General features: G+C 41.3%; 1 protein-coding gene across 1 annotated transcript; it reads left to right on the top strand.

The window, feature by feature from the left end:
• Positions 1–1941: 1941 nt before the first annotated feature.
• Positions 1942–22220, top strand: LOC129847972 (limb region 1 homolog-like protein). Its single transcript, XM_055915553.1, has 16 exons — positions 1942–2214; positions 8012–8096; positions 12514–12547; positions 12720–12859; positions 13511–13614; positions 14257–14380; positions 14587–14655; positions 14762–14826; positions 17612–17684; positions 17847–17930; positions 19384–19460; positions 19577–19654; positions 19902–20066; positions 20155–20221; positions 20358–20519; positions 20625–22220. Exons 1-16 carry the CDS (start codon positions 2149–2151, stop codon positions 20708–20710), a joined length of 1479 nt encoding a protein of 492 aa, XP_055771528.1. The 5' UTR covers positions 1942–2148; the 3' UTR covers positions 20711–22220.
• Positions 22221–22732: the final 512 nt, after the last annotated feature.

Consider the following 22732-nt stretch of genomic DNA (forward strand, 5'->3'; position numbering starts at 1 on the left):
TTTTCAACCATTCGCTGCCTGCATCTGCCTGCCCGACTAGCATCACTACTCTGGACGGTTCTGACTTAGAATATGTGGACAACTACAAATACCTAAGTGTCTGGCTAGACTGTAAACTCTCCTTCCAGACTCAAATTAAACATCTCCAATCCAAAATTAAATCTAGAATCGGCTTTCTATTTCGCAACAAAGCCTCCTTCACTCACGCCGCCAAACATACCCTCGTAAAACTGACTATCCTACTGATCCTTGACTTTGGCAATGTCATTTACAAAATAGCCTCCAACACTCTACTCAGCAAACTGGATGCAGTCTATCACAGTGCCATCCGTTTTGTCACCAAAGCCCCATATACCACCCACCACTGCGACCTGTATGCTCTAGTCGGCTGGCCCTCGCTACATATTCGTCGCCAGACAATGGCTCTAGGTCATCTATAAGTCTTTGCTAGGTAAAGCTCCGCCTTATCTCAGCTCACTGGTCACGATAACAAACACCAGCAGGTATATCTCAATGGTCATCACAAAGCCAACACCTATTCGGTCGCCTTTCCTTCCAGTTCTCTGATGCCAATGACTGGAACGAATTGCAAAAATCGCTGAAGCTGGAGACTTATATTCCCTCACTAACTTTAAACATCAGCTATCTGAGCAGCTAACCGATCGCTGCAGCTGTACATAGCTCATCTGTAAACAGCCCATCCAATCTACCTACCTCATCCCCATATTGTTTTTATTTACTTTTCTGCTCTTTTGCACACCAGTATTTCTACCTGCACATCATCATCTGCACATCTATCACTCCAGTGTTAATTTGCTAAATTGTTATTACTTGCTACTATGGCCTATTTATTGCCTTACCTCCTCACACCGTTTGCACACACTATATATAGACTTTCTTTTTTAAATTCTATTGTGTTATTGACTGTACTTTCATTTATTTTATGTGTAACTCTGTGTTGTTTTTTGTGTCACACTGCTTTGCTTTATCTTGGCCAGGTCGCAGTTGTAAATGAGAACTTGTTCTCAACTAGCCTACCTGGTTAAATAAAGGTGAACAGATAGTTCCGTTCTTTCTATTTTCTGTAACATGCAATTCAGTAGACAATGGACCTGATCGGACAGCTCAGAGCTTCTGCTCTTTTCCGTCCATAAAAAACAAATGGATTGGTAGAAGAGGCAGGGCAGGCCAGGAGCAAGGAAGGAGGGTGTGGTCAAGCAAGGCATCCCCCGAGGCTGAAGGCCCTAAGATTTTTATCAGAACAGGCTTAGATTAGTTTCACTTTTTCCTTTTCCCCGACATGAGTTTGTAGTGTTTAAAAAAATAAATAATAATGTCATTAAAGTTATATCTCACAACTGTGTGGGGGAGAGGGGTGGGGGCGCTAAGGAGTGCATTCACATATATCTACATACTTTCATACACACACAATTTTTGCATTTTGTAAAAAATAAAAAAATGGCAATCTTTCCCTTTTCCTCTCTTCTAGGTCAGTTTCAGCATTGTGGACATCTGTGGCCTGAACACAATATATGCTAAATACTTGGTATGCAACTTTTTCACTTATGGTTGGCACAAATTTGCGATATGGGGGAGGGGATTGGGCAGGGTATATGCAAATGTAATACTGTAGTTTTTACTATAGTTAAAAAAGTGTTGTGTTTTTGCGGACATTACTGTACTATTTACTACAGTGTTTTTTGCGGATAATACTGTATAATTTACTATAGTATTCTACAGTATAATACACCATTCTATAGTAAGTACTACACATGATAGAGGGATACTACAGTGTGTAGTATAGTATTCTACAGTATACTGCAGTTTACTATGGCATTCTATTGTAAGTACTGTAGTACTCTATAGTAAACTGCAGTATTTTTTCATGTGGGTATACTATATACAGTCATTGGTAGAAGCTAATTTTTGGACACCGCACCGCGACAACTGCACGCCCATTGTGGCGCAGAGGGACAATCTGTTCACAAGAGCCGAGAGGCAGCGACACGACTCATTTGCATGAGCCAGCCTAGGAACGAGGACAAGCTGCGCTGCTGTTCTGGTCTGATGAGGCAGCAACAAGGACCAGAAAACATGTACATTTCAGCCACATAAAGGGCGAACAATCCGCGATATGGTTGTCGGAGCATGGAAGCTCCAGAAGACGTGTCGGTCCGGGAACAGCTTTTCCACGACCGAGTCAGAGAGACCATAGTAAGTACAGTCTGTTCTCGTCGACTGCGGTGAAATTGAGAGCTTGCCTGTTGATTGGAGTGCTCTCGCTGCACTGCTGTGATCACCAGCCAACTGCAAATGCAATTGTATCTCATAACATTTACAATTTGCTGAATATGTCTGGCTGTAGGCTATTCCAGGAACTTGCTGTTAGAATTTGTGTATCTGTATCATATTTCTCAATTACCCATTTGCCCTACCATTACTAATGTATACCTTCAGCGTCCCTCCGGTGTTTTTGGTAAAGAAAAATGTGAGGTCAAGAATATTGTGCAGCAGCATGCACTTTTATCTTACACATGTCTATAATGTAACAACAAACATCAGACAATAATTAGATAGTTCACCAAGTAGGCCTGATGCAGGATAGTTATTGCATTCTTGATGATATAAATTACATTTACTATAATTATTAACACCATTGTCTGTGTACTGGTAGATCCAGATGTTGAAGCATCAACATCTCAGCATCAATGAAGTGTACAATGTAGACTAACTTTAATTTAACCTAATATTCAGCTCTAAAAACCGAGTCAAAATGAGAACCTGGGTATTTGTGGTAAAGATTGGTTATTGCTGCACAGGTATGTGCTCAAAGCACATTATGTTATGGGATGTCAAACCTGTTGCCATTTTTATGTAGTGTAAAATGGAGTTGGACCAGTATTTGTTGCATTAAATGTTGTGCTGTATGTGCTCATGTAATCCTGGCATGATGGCTCTATCACCACAGCAGCACAGGGAAGTGACCTATGACCCTGCTTAGCACAGTAGATCTCTGTCTCTTCTGCCTGTCTGACTCACTGATACAGGTGACATTAAGTCATTCCAGACTCCCTTCCTCTTTCTCTATTTTCTAACGCCCATTCCTGTGAGTGCATATAGGCTGCTAATAGCGTTAATCTTTGCGCTTTTATGTGGGAAATTGTGTTTCTATCCACATGCACGTGTGTCATATGTGCCTTAGGCTGGACAGAGTGTGCAGCCTTTTAATCAAGTAGTGGTAGTGCTAGTTCAAATTTTCTTGACCTACATCTGCCCTTTGAAAGGCTGTTCAGTCTTAACAGGTACCGTGACATGCATAGGTATCAATAATAACATTCCTCCACTTCTATTTTCCAGTAGGGCAGAATGGACACAACAGGGTCTCAATGACAGAGCCATGCATTAGTAGCCCAACCTGTCATCAGAGGCGTGCTTTTTCTCACAGAAATATTCAGCAAATACTTGTTGTGTACAGCACTAACAAGCAAAATATTTGTATGATATGATGTTTTACCTTTACATCCAAACTTTTAACAACATGCCTGAGACCGTTATCTTTTGTTCTGTCTTTACGACATCAGTGTCCAGCCCACTGACTAATAGGAAATACTGGAGAAATCTTTCAGCACACAGGACTTGAGTTTGTCTAGTGGGCTGGTAGCCTAGCCTAACCTGAAAGTATTTACACAACTGCAGAGAGGAGGATAGAGACAGACTGAGAGAGGGAGGAAACATTTCTGATGTGAAAGTCAGAAAGACAAAGAAAAACATACAGAGAAATACAAGACAGAATGACAGACAGACAGGTGGGAACAGACAGACAGATGGAGTGTGCGTCAGAGCTGAGACAGGGAACACTGTTGTCCTCTGGACTAGAGCAGGTGAAGGTGCCCTCAGTGGGGCTCTGTCTGTCTCTTCAGGAGGAGAAAACAGGCCTGTGGTGTTTTGTCCTTCACAAAGGACAGTCTTGCTGTGACTGAACATGATGGCTGTGTTTGTTGGGATTGGAGTCTCAACTTAAAGTGCATCTATATACAGCAGCATCTATATACAGTATATGCTGCTTGTATATGCTGTGGACCCTCAATGGTGCTCCATATTCTCTGTCTGCCATTTATTGGCAGTTTGCTCTGATACAGAGTGGGGCTTTTGTTTGGGGCATTAGCGTGCTGGGCATTAGCTGTTGGGGCTGTGAGCTGTTGGGCATAAGCTGGTTAGCATTGTGACATGAGCTATGTTTGCCCTCTCCCCCACACTCCCACATCTTTCTATCAAAGGGTGGATTTACATCAGTAAAATGTGTGTAGTAAGATCTATCTCCAACATCAGATGTGCAACTTTTCTGTTTACACCTTACTTTAGCCTTGGATGTGGTGTGGCCAAAGCCACATTCCAGCTTCATGTGTGAGTGCAGCTATTACCATACCGTAAATACCATAGTATATAGAAAATCAAAATGTTTTTAAATGTATTTTATTTAACTAGGCAAGTAAGTTAAGAACAAATTTGTATTTGCAATGACGGACTAAGGATAGCAAATCAAACTCTACAGGAGCTTCTCATCTAAACCATATTATACATAATGTTGCACATTTGATTAATGCAACGATTCACAAATGTGTGGATCTTTTATAAGCCTTTAATTTTCAATTTAGCTAACAGAGCAAGAATGCTGTCTACTGATATTAAGGTAATTCTTGCAGGGACAGGTGGTGTGGGAGACATCTCTAAAAGGCAGATTTGAATCTAGATCTGTCTTTTTACACTACACTATCATCTTTCCTGGAACTAGTATCCATTGTCAAAGTATTGTAGTGTAAAGAGGCCCAAAGTTCTCATAGACCTTACAGCTTTGTGGTCTGTGGATTTAAAACCCCTGTCTCCCAAAATCCTCAAACTGCCCAGCATGGGCTCCATTCTCTTTGAGATGTCTGAATGCCTAGGCTGTTTCAGTCCAGCCTAGTTTATTATTCTTCAGCCTGTATCTTAGTACTGGCCAAGGACTGGTTTTAGATGGCTTGCTTTATTACAGAGCAAGTCACACATAATGTACTTTAAGCATCTGAATGTCTCAGTTGGCTATTTGAAGCACTGTGTCACTCTGTAGCAACGTCTTTCAGTTTGGGAATGGGAAATGAATAGTTGTAATTAGGCATTTTCTGCAGTTGCGTATTTATATTGTAGTCCATTGCTCTAACAAAGCTTTTACTTGTATACAGCTAAGCCTGCAACTCAACTCTGGTATAATTGCAGTGACATCACCACATTGTTTCCATCAGTAGATTTATTAGACTCCAAAAAAGACTGGCAAGGACATGACGTCAATCCACACTTACATTAGGTGAAAATGGTTTAGAAACTAACAGTATACAGTATATTGCATGTGTGAGGTAGTTCTTAATGCTAAACATGATCTGTTACAACTACTGAGCTCTGCCCTAGTTCATTGGATGTTGGTGTCACTGGGCAGGCTATGAGGTGGGGTATCCAATTCTGCCTTGTCGTTCATCCACTCACTAGGTAAATCTGTGGTGGCTGCCATTTGTGGGTCAAGCTTATCAAATGTACATGATTATTCAAGTCAGCAGGCACATCATGTCCAAGTATACATTTAAGGGCATCATCACAGACACAGATTCTCTCCCTGTTACAATGATCAAATTCAGATAAGAGTGCCCACATTGATAACATTTACAGTTATAGGATGTAGCCCTGTTTTTATTTACCTTCATAACATGTTATATTGGAGTATTTTATTAGACCACCGGAATATTCTGGAACAGAACATTTACTTACCTGCGGGATCAGAGGTAGCTATCTCCTTATGTCATATTTATGATATTATGATGTTTTTCACTCTCTGTTATCCTGATTGCGTCATCTTTATTCGGACCAAGGTGGGGATATGTTGCTTTGAATCTGGCACAGAACTTCTGCCATTCCTTGTTCCCTAAATTGGAAGAATAGTGTCCTCCATTTTAGAAAATGTCTGGTCATTTCTGTTTTATAGGAGATCGGTGGGTATGTGAGTATTTTGTTTGTTATGTTTTTGTCTTTTTTTGTAATCCCAGCCGGTCTCCTCTCCACTCTCTCGTTGCTTAATCTGGTAATCCTGATCATCTGACCCCCTCATCTATCTACTACATAACTAATCCCGATGACCCTGTTTATAAAACCAGGGGCTCAATCACAGTCACAGATTGCCAAAACCTTCATTTGGTAACTAGAAATCCACTCCAATTATGTAATTCAGCATCTGTAATACAGTTAGGCTACCTACCTACAGACAGTACAGTATCACTAACCTGGGGATCTTCCATTTTCCGATAATAAACGAGAACTTAATTTTGTTGTAAAGGGAGAGAATGCAGAGTTCAACTTGATTCTACTGATCAGTGATTGATTCACGTACATTAGGATGTGCCTCCTGGATTATGCAGGCTTTGATCTGCATTCATCTCGCCACACATGCAACAATAAATCACTCTAATCTGAGTTATGTGCCTAAACGGGTTCATAGCATGCGTCTATTGGCTTTTGTTCAGAAGTCTTCAAACAAACAACAAGATATACAGTTTGACGTGGATGACAAAATTGACTTTCCACTCCCTAGAATGTGCATGTTCAGTCTTATCCATGTTTTCTCTTTGATAGTATAAAGACACCCAGCTTTGACAGAGGGCATGCATGATGTTACTCGGGCAACCATAGCAAAAATAAACACAGTGCGGGTAACAGAGAGGGAGATGATTGACTCTCCTGTGTGTTCCTGGGTTCAGTCATCTCTAAGATCATTGGGGTGATGTCTTGATGAACCAGCTGGAGGTTGAAAAGCCTGCCTGTAAATGATCTGCATTAGTGTGACAGAGAGGACTTGAAGACTTTGTCTGGTGTTTGTTTGCCCTGTGCGAACCTGCTCACCTCTGTTATACAGCAACACTCGGGGTCTACAACAGCGTTGTGTGGATTTTCTCTATAGAGTGAATTATTGCTTTATAAATGCAAATAGAGACGAGAAAACAAACTAGCAATGCGCATGTCCCCGCCCATATGTCTTTTTCAGCCAACTATTTCCTGTGTGAGGGGGGGAAAATTAACTTGTCACTTAAATCTCGCTGGACTGATTGGTTTTATTTTTCTCCTGCGACACTTTCATGCTTTTGCGTGTGCCTGTTGTTTTTTCCCGTTAACGTTACGACCGCGGATATATTTGTAATGACCTGTCAAACACACCCAGTATTGGCTGAAATGGACTCAATGGAATACATCGTCTTTCCATCGCGTCTATAAGAACACAAAAGTTTTGTTGGGGATTTAACACATCATCTCGACACTTGCATCATAAGAAAGAGAGGAAAGATAACTTTATTTTGATTCATTTTGATTCGTGTACATTGTGGAATTGAAAAAAAGTTATAATTTGGTACAGTTGAAATGTTAACAAATTAGATGCGCTGAAATTAAAGCATCTCCTGAAAATGAACCGTTGGATTTTAGTGATATTATGTCTGATTTCGCAAACAATGTAAAGCATGTAATCTAAATCCAAGGATGTTGATTTCTAATCCAAGCGTATCCTGCTATTGACACTTGTTGAATTATTCAACAGAACGTGACAACATGAATTAATGAGTGCAGGGAGGCCTAGACTAGGGATGGCCAACTTGGATGGGGTTGGGGGCCACAACAAAATCTTAACTCGTATGGGGGGGCCGCAGTTGCTCGCGGGTCTGCGTACCCACATCCATACCCCCCTCCCCCCACATTGCAAACAATTTTTTTTAGCGGGCCTCCCTCTTGACAGCAGAGAGAACCATCATTTTGTGTAATTCTACACATTTTTGACATTTTTTATTTATTATAATTGTTTTTAAAACTTTAAAAAAAATGGATGACCTTTTGCTACAATAACCGAATAATAAAAGATTCTTGACTTATTCCCACAATTAGCATGGATTAATCATAGGAAGTTTGATCCTAAATGTTGATCTCAGTGTTTTTATCTCCACAGATCTGTGTCCTGCTTTTCATATGTCTCTACATTGTCTCCTATCTGGTCATCACCCACTACAAGAGGAATGCTGAGTTTACCATAGGTACGTGTGAGTCTGAGGTAAACGGTCAGTGGAGTGGAGGCCAGGTCACAGTGGACTGCAAGGTCTGCTGGGTTTCTGCGGCTCAACACTACTGATTTAACTCTAAAAGTAATTGATTAGACTCTTGATAGTTCTGTATGCCTCCCAATGTCCTCCTTTGGTCCTGTACATGTAGGTGTTGTATTACAGCCAGGACGGCCGTATATATGTATACATGGCCTTCGGAAAGTATTCAGACCCATTGACTTTTTCCCCATTTTGTTACTTTACATCCTTATTCTTAAATGGATTACATAGTTTTTTCCCACTTCAATCTAGACACAATACCCCATAATGACACAGCAGAAACAGGTTTTTGACATTTTTGCTAATTTATAAAAAAGAAAAATACAAAACTAAAATATATTATTCAGACCTTTTACTCAATATTTTTTTGAAGCACCTTTGGTAGTGAGTCTTAATGAGTGTGACGCTACAAGCTTGCACCACTTGTATTTGGGGAGTTTCTCCCATTCTTCTCTGTAGATCCTCTCAAGCTCTGTCAGGTTGTATAGGGAGCGTTGCTGCACAGCTATTTTCAGGTCTCTCCAGAAATGCTTGTTCAAGTCCGGGCTCTGGCTCGGCCACTCAAGGACATTCAGAGACTTGTCTCGAAGCCACTCCTGCGTTGTCTTGGCTGTGTGCTTAGGGTCGTTGTTCTGTTGGAAGGGGAACCGTCGCCCCAGTCTGAGGTCCTGAGCGCTCTGGTGCGGGATTTTATCAAGGATCTCTGTACTTTGCTCTGTTCATCTTTCCCTCAATCCTGACTAGTCTTCCAGTCCCTGCTGCTGAAAAACATCCCCACAGCATGATGCTGCCACAACCATGCTTCACCATAGGGATGGTGCCAGGTTTCCTCCAGATGTGATGCTTGGTATTCAGGCCAAAAAGTTCAATCTTGGTTTTATCAGACCAGAGAATCTTGTTTCTTATGGTCTGAGAGTCTTTAGGTAACGTTTGGCAAACTCCAAGCTGGCTGTCATGGGCCTTTTACTGAGGAGTGGCTTCCGTCTGGCAACTCTAAGATAAAGGCCTGATTGGTGGAGTGCTGCAGAGATGGTTGTCCTTCTGGAAGGTTCTCCCATCCCCACAGAGAAACTTTAGAACTCAGAGTGACCATCGAGTGTTCTCGGTCACCTCACTGACCAAGACCCTTCTCCCCCGATTGCTCAGTTTGACCAGGCGGCCAGCTCTAAGAAGAGTCTTGGTTGTTCCAAACTTCATCTATTTCAGAATGATGGAGGCCACTGTGTTCTTGGGGACCTTCAACGCTGCAGAAATGTTTTCGTCCCCTTCCCCAGATCTGTGTCTGTCCTGTCTCAGCGCTCTACGGACACTTCCTTCAACCTCATGGCTTGGTTTTTGCTCCGACATGCACTGTGGGACCTTATATAGACAGGTGTGTGCCTTTCCAAATTATGTCCAAGCTATTGAATTTACCACCGGTGGACTCCAAGTTGTAGAAACATCTCAAGGATGATCAATGGAAACAGGATACACCTGAGCTCAACTTCGAGTCTCATAGCGAAGGGTCTGAATACTTATGTAAATAAGCTATGTCTGTTTTTTATATTTAATACATTTGCAAAAATGTCTAACTTGTTTTTGTTTTGCCATTATGGGGTATTGTGTGTAGATTGCAGAGGATTTTTGAAATGTATTTAATCCATTTTAGAACAAGGCTGTAACGTAACAAAATGTGTAAACGGTCAAGGGTTCTGAATACTTTCCAAAGGTACTGTAAATGCATATATCGGCATATGTTTGCCCTTGCTTCACACTGCTGTGTATAGATTTTGTATGTCTGCATAAACAAGTTGTTGTTTACTATGAAGGAGTCATAATAACTGTATGTGTGCAGGCATGAGCTAGGGTGTTTTTCACTGCAGCAGCCCCCACTTCACTTGTGAGTGTATGTTTCCATCAGGAATTTACAGCAAGCGTTGGTATGGCGGACAGGATGCTTTCCAAAATACACTCTGGTACAAATTACAGCCAGAGGCTGTTATGCAACCTCCCTTGGTCTCCCGGATCCTCTGTCCTGTTAGACTGGGCGAGGGGCGCAAGAAATGTTCCCCTGGGATAATAATACGCTCCGTAGGGCATACACAGTGCACAACAACCTCCACACAACACACTTAGACACACACTTGGACAGACGCGCGCGCGCGCGCACACACACACACACACACACACACACACACACACACACACACACACACACACACACACACACACACACACACCCAGCGCCAGCGCCCACCTAGTCAGGAATGCACGGTCTGCAGCACCCCATGGACAGCCAATATGGGTGTGTGGACTGGGGGTTTTCACAAACCAGATGTTTCTGGCTATGGTTCCGTTCTAGTAATATCTCTTGTGTAGTGTGTAAACCATGTAGGATGCCAGAGATAGAGAAGTAAGGGGGAAACAGAGAGCTCCATGGGTTTTACTTTAACCAACAAAGGACTCTGCACTTAGGCTGTCTATCCAGTCTTAATTTGCTGGTACAAAACATTGGGGTATGAAATAAGCCTCAACTTCGAAGCCTGTGCCAAATATGATAATTCCGTTTTTATGACAAAATTGTTCATCGTAAGGGGACTGGTTAGCAAATTGTTCAATACCACCCCCACCCCTTTTCCCAACACTTGCACATGCGTACTAAATTGTGCACTGATTTGTTCAGTTGTTGGAAATAGCTGACCGATCAGTCACGGATCAGGGCCATACACATACGGGGCCCAGAGATCTTCAAACAATATATTACTGTACTTTGATAAGGATTAGCGGTTTGCTTTTGGGCAATTTAATTTCCTGCTTTCAGAAATAATCTTATTTCCGGTTCCTGGTTTGTAGCCTGCAGCATAAACACACGCATAGACACACGCGCACGCGCGCGCGCACACACACGCACACGCACGCGCACAGACACACAGACACACACAGCCTTACACACAGACACACTGTACATAGGCCTACACAATAATTTGCTTTGTTTGATCACACACAAACACTCTTCCACACATGTGCAAACATGTGTGTCATTTATAATTGTTACTCCAAGAACAGTTTTAGCCTGCAGGTGTTTGTTAGAATCAGTGGTGTAGTGGTGCCTGGAGAAGTGGGTGTTTTGCCAACATTTTTCCAAACGGCCTGAAGGAATCACACCGTGTGAAAACTTCTATGAGAAACAGTGACATACTCTCTGAATGACCTAAAATTATGAATCCCATATTGGTCTTTCACAGTCAGGCCAACCCAAACTGTACTGTGTAGTAGGCTAATAGTAGGCCTACTATTGAAACAGATCAACTGAGTCAGTAATTCACCGGTTTCAGATTTCCCCCCCCCCCCAAAATTCAGGTATTCATTCTGTCACATTTTTTTTTTTTTTTTTTTTTTTTTTTTTTTTTTTTTACAGAAAATCAACAAAATTGTATGTTCTAAGTCTATAATAATGCTTAAACCACATGAGGTCTGGGAAAAATCTCATTTTTTTTTTTTTTTTAGAGTAGTTTACCTTTAATTCAAGTGTGCAGGCATCTAGCACTATTGTTTTATAAGCAGTGTTTCTGTAGCACATGAGATGGAATTTGCTAAATAAATGGCATTTGATTGATTAAAATAATCATCATGACATCATTCTGACAGGTAGGCATGGGCTACTTTGTAGCTAGTTAACATTTCATAGAGCAGGTTTTTGGGAAAGGCTTTCCATCTACTAGAAGACAGTTAGGCCTGTCATTCACATCACTATATTTTCCTGTTCCTTAATTTGTTTGAAACCTGGACATTTTGCTTCATATTATGAGGCGTGTCTTACCTTTCTTCTTCTTACCTTTTGGCCTATGGCCAAAATCCCGCCATATAAACATGGAGGCAATTATTCTTATGAAGACTTAATCAAATGTCTTCTCCTGTTCTATTGGTTTCCTTTCAAAGTTATTTCATTGTCTACCAGCCAAAGGCATTATCCTAATCTTATTAGCAACCCATGATAGTTGTTGCATCTTTAAATCCCCCCTCTTTCTAACAGATCTTTCCATTTCTGTCCATGAAACCGCTTGCATGTGCGGTGAGCGTTTTGGAACAGTGTTTTCACACAAATTGCATTTTGGAATATTCACGTGTAGTCCTACTGCCCTGTGCACATTGCTGGGCCTAAAAAGGTATACCTGCATATACCCTCCACTACACCACTGGTGAGAAATGAGCAATGTGTGCTTGTCGCCCCTCAGGAATTTAGGGGAAGGAGGTCTTGTCTTTGATCAGGTTCCCAGCTTCTTGCACAGCCCGTCTATCCCCTCAACCCCACACACTTTTTTCTCTTTCTGTAAGCCATACTAACAATTGCGTTGTGTTCTTTAAATTGTAGATAACAGTGAAGATGCAACAGTCAACAAAATTGCGTGAGTAACTTTGAACAATAGAGGCTTTATTACCACCAATCATATCTATTCTGCCACAGAATGTCAGAAAACCAATATACTGAACCTACCTACATATCTGATATTTCTATGTATCATATGGGACTGCTGCTTCTTTTGTAAAAAATCAATTTTTCTCTTTGTCTTTCTCTAGGCTGTGGCTCTGTACGTTCACTCTCTCTGTCTCTGTGGGCGCTGTTCTACTCCTACCACTCTCCATCTTGTCCAACGAGGTCCTGCTCTCCTTCCCACAGAGCTACTACATGCAGTGGCTTAACGGATCCCTTATACACGGTAAACACACACAAGCAGCTACATTAACATACACACACACACACACACACACACCTGACTGACACACCTAATGCATACAGACATTTTGTTTGTGCGAAGGATGAATGACAGTTTAAAGTCATGTGCTAATGAAAGATCTTCTCAGCAGGTAGTTGGTTCAGTGCATATGCTTCACATATTTGCTTTCCCATTTAATTTGTTCAGAGAATTTGCAGTCCACCACAGGTTGCTAAGGGTGTAGCTATTACCTTTACTCAGTGGTGATGATAAGACTACGGGACGAGCTCCTCAGAGCCTTGAACTTTTAAAACAAACGTTTATGAAACTCCACTAGAGACCTCACTCTTAGAACAATAGGTTCCATAAGGGTTCTTCGGCTGTCCCCATAGGAGAACCCTTTTTGGTTCCAGGTAGAACCCTTTTGGGTTCCATGTAGGACCCTCTGTGGAAAGGGTTCTACCTGGAACCAAAAGGGTTCTAGTTGGAACAAAAACGGTTTCTTCAAAGTGTACTCCTATGGGGATAGCCGAAGAACCCTTTTAGATTCTAGCTAGCGCCTTTTTTTCTATGAGTGTATAGCATGTAGAGAGTGAACCTCTCACTGTCTCTAACACTGTCTGTAACACTGTCTGTCTCCATCTCTCAATACAGGACTGTGGAATATAGTCTTCCTCTTCTCCAACCTATCCCTGGTCTTCCTCCTGCCCTTTGCCTACTTCTTCACTGAGTCTGAGGGCTTCGCTGGATCCAAAAAGGTACCTGCTTCAGTGACAGAGCAGACTGGTAGCAGATGTGCTCGAGCCAAATCTACTGAGTGTTGTGATGACATGATGATTGGGATGAGTTGGCTGAAGCACAAACAGACCTCGGACCAGGCTAATGAAAGAGCATCATGTATATGTACACTGAGTGCTCTTTCCATGACAGACTGACCAGGTGAATAGAGGTGAAAGCTAAAATCCCTTATTGATATTGTAAAATCCAGTTCAATCAGTGTAGATGAAGGGGAGGAGACAGATTAAAGAAGGATTTTTAAGCCTTCAGTCAATTGACACATGGATAGGCAGTAGGTGCCAGGTGCACCGGGTTGAGTCTGTCAAGAACTGCAACGCTGCTGGGGTTTTCACACTCAACAGCTTGCTATGTGTATCAAGAATGGTCCACCACTCAAAGGACATCCAGCCAACTTGACACAACTGTGGGGAAACATTGGAGTCAACATGGGCCAGGATCCCTGTGGAACGCTTTCGACACCTTGTAGAGTCCATGCCCCGACGAATTGGGGCTTTTAGGGAAAAGGGGGGGTCCAACTCAATATTAGGAGGGTGTTCCTAGTGTTTTTGTACACTCAGTGTATATAACATGTGGTATAACGTTTGTATACCCTCTGTACACAGGGTGTGATGGCCCGTCTGTATGAGACAGCAGTAGTCCTCTTCCTCCTGACCCTGCTCGTGTTGGGGATGGTGTGGGTGGCATCAGCCATCCTTGATGACAACATGGCCAGACAGAGTCTTTACGGTAAAACAACCCATTTTCTCCTTCTCTCTCTCTCGATCTCTCCCCCTTTTCTCTCACTTTCACATCCTTAAAACTGTTTTATGTGCTTTTCGTCTTTTACCTTCCACCTCTTCTCATATTTTGTCTGTTGCCATTGTTAATTGCAAATGTGAAATGTAAGTTAAATTTAGGAATGAATCTGTAATGTGTGAAATCGTTTGTCTCAGATCTGTGGGAGTATTACCTGCCTTATCTGTACTCCTGCATATCCTTGTTCGGAGTCCTGCTGCTGTTGTGTAAGTACAGTACATGTTTACCCAGCGCCGGGCCAGGGGCATTTCATAAATATGAGGATGACTGTATTTCTATATTATATGATTGTATCCCCTGTGTCTCCCACAGTATGCACTCCTCTGGGACTATCACGCATGTTCAGCGTCACAGGAAGGCTACTGGTCAAACCAAGGGTGAGTGTGTCTGTGTAAGACTCATGCTGGGGTGTTTTTGTCCTTTAGTTTATGTGCTGTCTGTACAGCTCTGGAAAAAATTAAGAGACCACTGCAAAATTATCACTTTCTCTGGTTTTACTATTTATAGATACAGTGGGGCAAAAAAGTATTTAGTCAGCCACCAATTGTACAAGTTCTCCCACTTAAAAAGATGAGAGAGGCCTGTAATTTTCATCATAGGTACACTTCAACTATGAGGGGAAAAAATCCAGAAAATCACATTGTAGGATTTTTAATGAATTTATTTGCAAATTATGGTGGGAAATAAGTATTTGGTCAATAACAAAAGTTGATCTCAATACTTTTATATACCCTTTGTTGGCAATGACAGAGGTCAAACGTTTTCTGCAAGTCTTTTTTTTTTTTTTTTCACCTTTATTTAACCAGGTAGGCAAATTGAGAACACGTTCTCATTTACAATTGCGACCTGGCCAAGATAAAGCAAAGCAGTTCGACACATACAACAACACATAGTTACACATGGAGTAGAACAAACATACAGTCAATAATACAGTGAAAAATAAGTCTATATACAGTGTGAGCAAGTGAGGTGAGAAGGGAGGTGAAGGCAAATAAAATATATTAATAAATAAAAATATAAAAAAGGCCATGGTGGCGAAGTAAATACAATATAGCAAGTAAAAAAACACTGGAATGGTTGGTTTGCAGTGGAAGAAGGTGCAAAGTAGAGATAGAAATAATGGGGTGCAAAGGAGCAAAATAAATAAATACAGTAGGTAAAGAGGTAGTTGTTTGGGCTAAATTATAGATGGGCTATGTACAGGTGCAGTAATCTATGAGGTTTTCACAGACTGTTGCTGGTATTTTGGCCCATTCCTCCATGCAGATCTCCTCTAGAGCAGTGATGTTTTGGGGCTGTTGCTGGGCAGCACGGACTTTCAACTCCCTCCAAAGATTTTCTATGGGGTTGAGATCTGGAGACTAGCTAGGCCACTCCAGGACCTTGAAATGCTTCTTACGAAGCCACTCCTTCGTTGTCCGGGCAGTGTGTTTGGGATCATTGTCATGCTGAAAGACCCAGCCACGTTTCATCTTCAATGCCCTTGCTGATGGAAGGAGGTTTTCACTCAAAATCTCACGATACATGGCCCCATTCATTCTGTCCTTTACACGGATCAGTCGCCCTGGTCCCTTTGCAGAAAAACAGCCCCAAAGCATGATGTTTCCACCCCCATGCTTCACAGTAGGTATGGTGTTCTTTGGATGCAACTCAGTATTCTTTGTCCTCCAAACACGACGAGTTGAGTTTTTACCAAAAAGTTATATTTTTGTTTCATCTGACCATATGACATTCTCCCAATCTTCTTCTGGATCATCCAAATGCTCTCTAGCAAACTTCAGACGGGCCTGGACATGTACTGGCTTAAGCAGGGGGACACGTCTGGCACTGCAGGATTTGAGTCCCTGGCGGCGTAGTGTGTTACTGATGGTAGGCCTTGTTACTTTGGTCCCAGCTCTCTGCAGGTCATTCACTAGGTCCCCCCGTGTGGTTCTGGGATTTTTGCTCACCGTTCTTGTGATCATTTTGACCCCACGGGGTGAGATCTTGCGTGGAGCCCCAGATCGAGGGAGATTATCAGTGGTCTTGTATGTCTTCCATTTCCTAATAATTGCTCCCACAGTTGATTTCTTCAAACCAAGCTGCTTACCTATTGCAGATTCAGTCTTCCCAGCCTGGTGCAGGTCTACAATTTTGTTTCTGGTGTCCTTTGACAGCTCTTTGGTCTTGGCCATAGTGGAGTTTGGAGTGTGACTGTTTGAGGTTGTGGACAGGTGTCTTTTACACTGATAACAAGTTCAAACAGGTGCCATTAATACAGGTAACGAGTGGAGGACAGAGGAGCCTCTTAAAGAAGAAGTTACAGGTCTGTGAGAGCCAGAACTCTTGCTTGTTTGTAGGTGACCAAATACTTATTTTCCACCATAATTTGCAAATAAATTCATTAAAAATCCTACAATGTGATTTTCTGGATTTTTTTCTCATTTTGTCTGTCATATTTGAAGTGTACACCTGTGATGATAAATTACAGGCCTCTCTCATCTTTTTAAGTGGGAGAACTTGCACAATTGGTGGCTGACTAAGTACTTTTTTGCCCCACTATGTGTTTGGGTAAAATTAACATTTTTCTTTTATTCTATAAACTACTGACAACATTTCTCCCAAATTCCAAATAAAAATATTGTCATTTAGAGCATTTATTTCCAGAAAGTGACAACTGGTCAAAATAACAAAAACAATGCAGTGTTGTCAGACCTCGAATAATGCAAAGAAAATAAGTTAATATTCATTTTTAAACACAATACTAATGTTTTAACTTAGGAAGAGTTCAGAAAGTAATATTTGGTGGAATAACCCTGATTTTCAATCACAGCTTTCATGCGTCTTGGCATGCTCTCCACCAATCTTAATCACATTCCAGAGGTTTTCAACGGGGTTCAGGTCTGTCATGGCCAGCCCAGGCCATGACAGGGTCTTGATCTGGTCCTACATCCACACCCTGATTTACCTGGCTGTGTGGCATGGAGCATTGTCCTGCTGGAAAAACCAATCCTCAGAGTTGGGGAACATTGTCAGAGCAGAAGGAAGCAAGTTTTAGTAAAACCAGAGAAACTGCTAATTTTGCAGTTCAATTCTTTCCAGAGCTGTATATAGCGTTGTGTATCGGTGTACACCATTGTATGTGTGTGCTGGTGTGACTCCCTTAATGTCTTCCATCATCAGTTGCTGGAGGACCTTGATGAGACAATGAGTTGTGCTGAGTTTGAAGAGGCCTCTCTATCCAGGAACCTCACTAGTAAGTCTCATGACATAACGTACTGTATATCCATGATATAACATATGTCAATTTTATGCCATAATTTGTCGCTTTCATGCATAATTAAAGTGATGCTAATTCTCTTTAAAGTGAATGAATAGAAGCTTATCACAAAATTACAACTCTCTCTTTCCTCTGTAGGTGGGACCTTGTTATGGATTAATGTGAATGCAGAGGTTCTGAGGAACCGGTTCCTCAACATTCAGGCCCGGCGGATTGCTCTGGGTAAGAACTAGAGGTCGACCGATTATGATTTTTCAACGCCGATACCGATTATTGGAGGACCAATAAAAGCAGATACCGATTTAATCTGACGTTTTAAAAATATTTTTAAAATATATATTTGTAATAATGACAATTACAACAATACTCAATGAACACTTTTATTTTAACTTAATATAATACATAAATAAAATCAATTTAGTCTCAAATAAATAATGAAACATGTTCAATTTGGTTTAAATAATGCAAAAACCCAGTGTTGGAGAAGAAAGTAAAAGTGCAATATGTGCCATGTGAAAAAGCTAACTTAACTTAAGTTCCTTGCTCAGAACATATGAAAGCTCGTTGTTCCTTTTAACATGAGTCTTCAATATTCCCAGTTAAGAAGTTTTAGGTTGTAGTTATTATAGGACTATTTCTCTCTATAACATTTGTATTTCATAGACCTTTGACTATTGGATGTTCTTATAGGCACCATAGTATTGCCAGCATAATCTTGGGGGTTGATAGACTTGAAGTCAAAAACAGCGCTGTACTTCAAGCATTGCGAAAAGTTGCTGGCAAACGGAGGAAAGTTAGGTTTGAATAAATGCTTACGAGCATGCTGCTGCCTACCACCACTCAGTCAGACTGCTCTATCAAATCATAGACTTAATTATAATATAATAACACACAGAAATATGAGCATTAGGTCATTAATATGGTAATATCCGGAAACTATCATTTCGAAAACAAAGCGTTTATTCTTTCAGTGAAATACGGAACCGTTCCGTATTTTATTGAACGGGTGGCAACCCCAAGTCTAAATATTGCTTTTACATTGCACAACCTTCAATGTTATGTCATAATTATGTAAAATTCTGGCAAATTAATTATGGTCTTTGTTACGAAGAAATGGTCTTCACACAGTTCGCAACCCAAACTGCTGCATATACCCTGACTCTGCTTACACTGAACGCAAGAGAAGTGACACAATTTCAGGCACCGCATTGATTATATGCAACGCAGGACAAGCTAGTTAAACTAGTAATATCATCAACCATGTGTAGTTAACTAGTGATTATGTTAAGATTGATTGTTTTTCATAAGATAAGTTTAATGCAAGATAGCAACTGCACTCGCATAACAGGTGGTCAGCCTGTCACGCAGTCTCCTCGTGGATTGCAATATAATCGGCCATAATCGGAGTCCAAAAGTGCCAATTACCGATTGTTATGAAAACTTGAAATCGGCCCTAATTAATCGGCCATTCCGATTAATCGGTCGACCTCTAGTAAGAACCATTGACTTTCCTAGAAACACAGAACATGTCCTACGCTTTGAGGCCTGGTCAGGAAAACTGGCTGTAAGTAGGGCCTGGAGTTTGTCCCGTCAGGTCAAGTGGTCAGGAAAAACTCCAAACGATAAAAAGACTGATTCTCAGACACTAACTCTGGATTTCTGTTTTTGCCTTCAGAGATACGGAAGAGAGCGTCACCATGGCAGCGTAACCTAGGATACCCATTGGCCATGCTGTTGCTGCTGGCTGTAACGGTGAGGAGAGGCAGACTCACCACTCACCTCGCCTGCTGGCACACACCTGACATAACATCCTCATTCAAAATGTTGTGTGTTTTTTGATTGGCTGTGAGTGTTGTTCTCTTTCCCAGGTGGTGTGTGTGCTCATTGTGTGTTACCATGTGGTGGAGTTGCTGTTTGACGATACAGCTATGCCTCGAGGGATGGAGGTGAGGGGATGCTTTCCTTTACAAGCAATAACTAATAATTCAGCAAATATTTAATTCAAACAAAGATATGTTGTCGTTACTAGTTCTTGCCTAGTAACTGTTTAAGTGACACTGTATAGCATAGTAGAGCTATAGTAGACCTGTATACACTATGAAACAGAGTTTATAAAATGTGTGTACTACTGACATTTTAATTGTATTATCACAGGATGTAAATAGTATTAACTTTCTCTCTCTCCTCTTGAAGGACCCTCTCCTGGGCGCTGCCTCGTTCTCCATGTTTGGTTCGTTAGGGGCTGCAGTGCAGGTGATCCTCATCCTGTATCTCATGATCTCCTCAGTAGTGGGTTTCTACAGCTCTCCACTGTTCACTGGACTACGCCCCCGTGCACAGGACACCACACTGACACAGGTACACACTGGCACACACACACACTGCTCGCTCTCTCTTCCGTAGGGCATTCTCATAATAACCCAACTTTCTTGCTGTCTTTTCTCAGATTATTGGGAACTGTGTGTCTCTATTGGTGCTCAGCTCAGCTCTGCCTGTATTTTCTAGGACTTTGGGTAAGTCTGCAGAGGAGGACTTGGTGCCAGGTGCTCTTGTATGATAGACTGACATACATATAAAATACCAACAAATAGATGCTTTTTCTAAACATTAACCATGTAATGGTTTGGTCCTTTGGTCTTGATGATTCAGGGATCACCCGGTTTGATCTGCTGGGAGACTTTGGTCGGTTTAACTGGCTGGGAAACTTCCACATCGTCTTCCTGTATAACATACTGTTTGCCGGGCTAACCTCTGCCTGTCTGATCAACACTCTCACATGGACTGTACAGAGGGAACTCATCAGAGCATTCGGTATGTTGGGGTCACACACAGATACACAATCCTGCATGCATGTACGCATGCTCACACACGTTGTGATAGGCTGATTCCCTAATCTGGTCCTCTATCTCTTCACAGGGCTGCATAAACTGCCGTCAACTGTGTCCCGCTCCACCATCCCACTCAGGCTCCTATTAGCTAATGGACTCTCAAAGATTCAGTGACACTTGAACAAGCCAATGACCTTGGCTAACCAAAGTGAGTTTACCAAAAATCAGTGTCCCCAAATATTGAGCTGATGTAAACTCTCATTGAAAGCGAGAAGAGATTGACCTGTTTGCTGATGGACGACTGGTGATCCTGTCACCACTGATATGAGAAGAGGAGGAAACTTGGTTAGATGAAACATACCGTCTGATCAGGAATGGACTTGGACCTCAGACATGATCATACTTACAGAGAATAGGTACAGGTACTGCGCCATAGGGGACCAATGCAATTTGTCTCCTTTTCTGTCAGGTCTATAACGGAGTAAGTGAGAAATAAAATAAAAAAGAAGAGGGAGACGATGGTGAAGAAAACTAAATGAACAGAAAGGGAGCAAGAATTTAGGTTTCTATGCGTAGAGTATGGAGATGGTCATCTTCGAGTCCCAAGGTCATTCCCAATATATGAACACTTCATAGACATCCAAAGTGACTTCTGCTGAAATGTCTGCCAATCTCAAAACATCTTGATACCTGACTCTTTGACTGGAAGGAACTCCACAAGAACATCAGTTCTATGTACTTCTTTAGATCTGGCTTTCCCTCTCTAGCACTTATGACCTTATTTATTATTCAAATGATTTATTCTGCTGTGTCATCTTTTGAACATCATATCACTTCTTTCTGTTGTCCTTTAATGGAATGTTTTGGAAAGAAGAAGATGTCTGCATGGTGTCAAAGAATAACAGTAAATCGGTTAACAGTAATGAAAGTAAGGGACGGGTACAGTAACTCTACTTCTATGCATATGGCCAATTCTACTATACTCCTTTTTAGTATATCATTCTCATTTACACATTTGTATCACAACCTTGTGTAATAGGGACAGTTTATTGTTGGACTGAAAAGTTGGACAGCTGCCTTTTGTGACGAGAACAGCAACATACAATGCTTAGCACCATGGCACTAAAGGAAATTTAAGGTAGAGACCGGAAACAATGGCCTGGAAGTTAAGACCAAGTTAAACTGTGATGTGTTTACAGTGTGTGTGTGTGTGTGTGTGTGTGTGTGTGTGTGTGTGTGTGTGTGTTTTGAGTAAAAGAGTGCCTGTGTGTGTGTTTGTGTCCGTTCGTGTACCATCATTTTTTTGTGCAATGTTGCATTGATGCATGGAGATTTTTCTCCAATATCTCAAGTTCCTTTCATTTTTTAAAATCATGTTTTTGTTTTTTAATAATGAGTTTGTGTCAATAGATTTATTTTGACATCAAGTGAATGTTCGTGTGTTTGTCTCACAGGGGTAAAACACTCCTCAACCTCTCCTGAATTGTCCAAATGTATTGCCATTAAAATGCCAGAACAGTAGGCTACTACATGTTAAATTGTCTGTATGTCTTGTAAAACTGTATGCTTTACTATGATGTATGATTGTTAGCTAGCTATACATTTGAACTGGTTAAAAGTATATGAAAATAGTTTTTGTAAGGACTCTTTACTGGAATAATAAATATTTTCAGTCTATTTCTTATACCATTGTTGCTTTTTTTTGCATAGCATACTAAGAAAATGTATTGATTTGGAAACCCTGTTTCACTCACTTGGAAGATTGCCTGATGTTTTTAGAGCCTCAAATTGGCTAATCTTTATGTCGAGACAAATCCATGCCCCACACCATCTGTTATGTGTCTAAGTACCACATGGTATGGTAAAGATAAGTCTGTCATAATTCTTACTTTCTCAATGATGAAATTGAAGGTGTTGCTGGATCTACACAAAGATGACGTAAGTGCACTCAACCTAACATAAACATTTCATAGCTGCCTAAAGTGTCTAACAGACACATTTTGGAGTGATCACTTTCCAAATCATAACAGGGCCCACCATACACACAGGCCTACTTAACAGATTTTTAAAAAGCACGTTTCTGTAAAGGTGTGTATATGATAATCTTGTATTGTCATTGAGCATTTAATAATAAAAACAGATGAACGTGTTTTGCAATATTAATGTGTTAAAAAGGCCTAGCTTGTGTCTATCTCT

The sequence above is a fragment of the Salvelinus fontinalis genome, chromosome 3 (assembly GCF_029448725.1).
Source record: "Salvelinus fontinalis isolate EN_2023a chromosome 3, ASM2944872v1, whole genome shotgun sequence".
NCBI classification, from domain to species: domain Eukaryota; kingdom Metazoa; phylum Chordata; class Actinopteri; order Salmoniformes; family Salmonidae; genus Salvelinus; species Salvelinus fontinalis.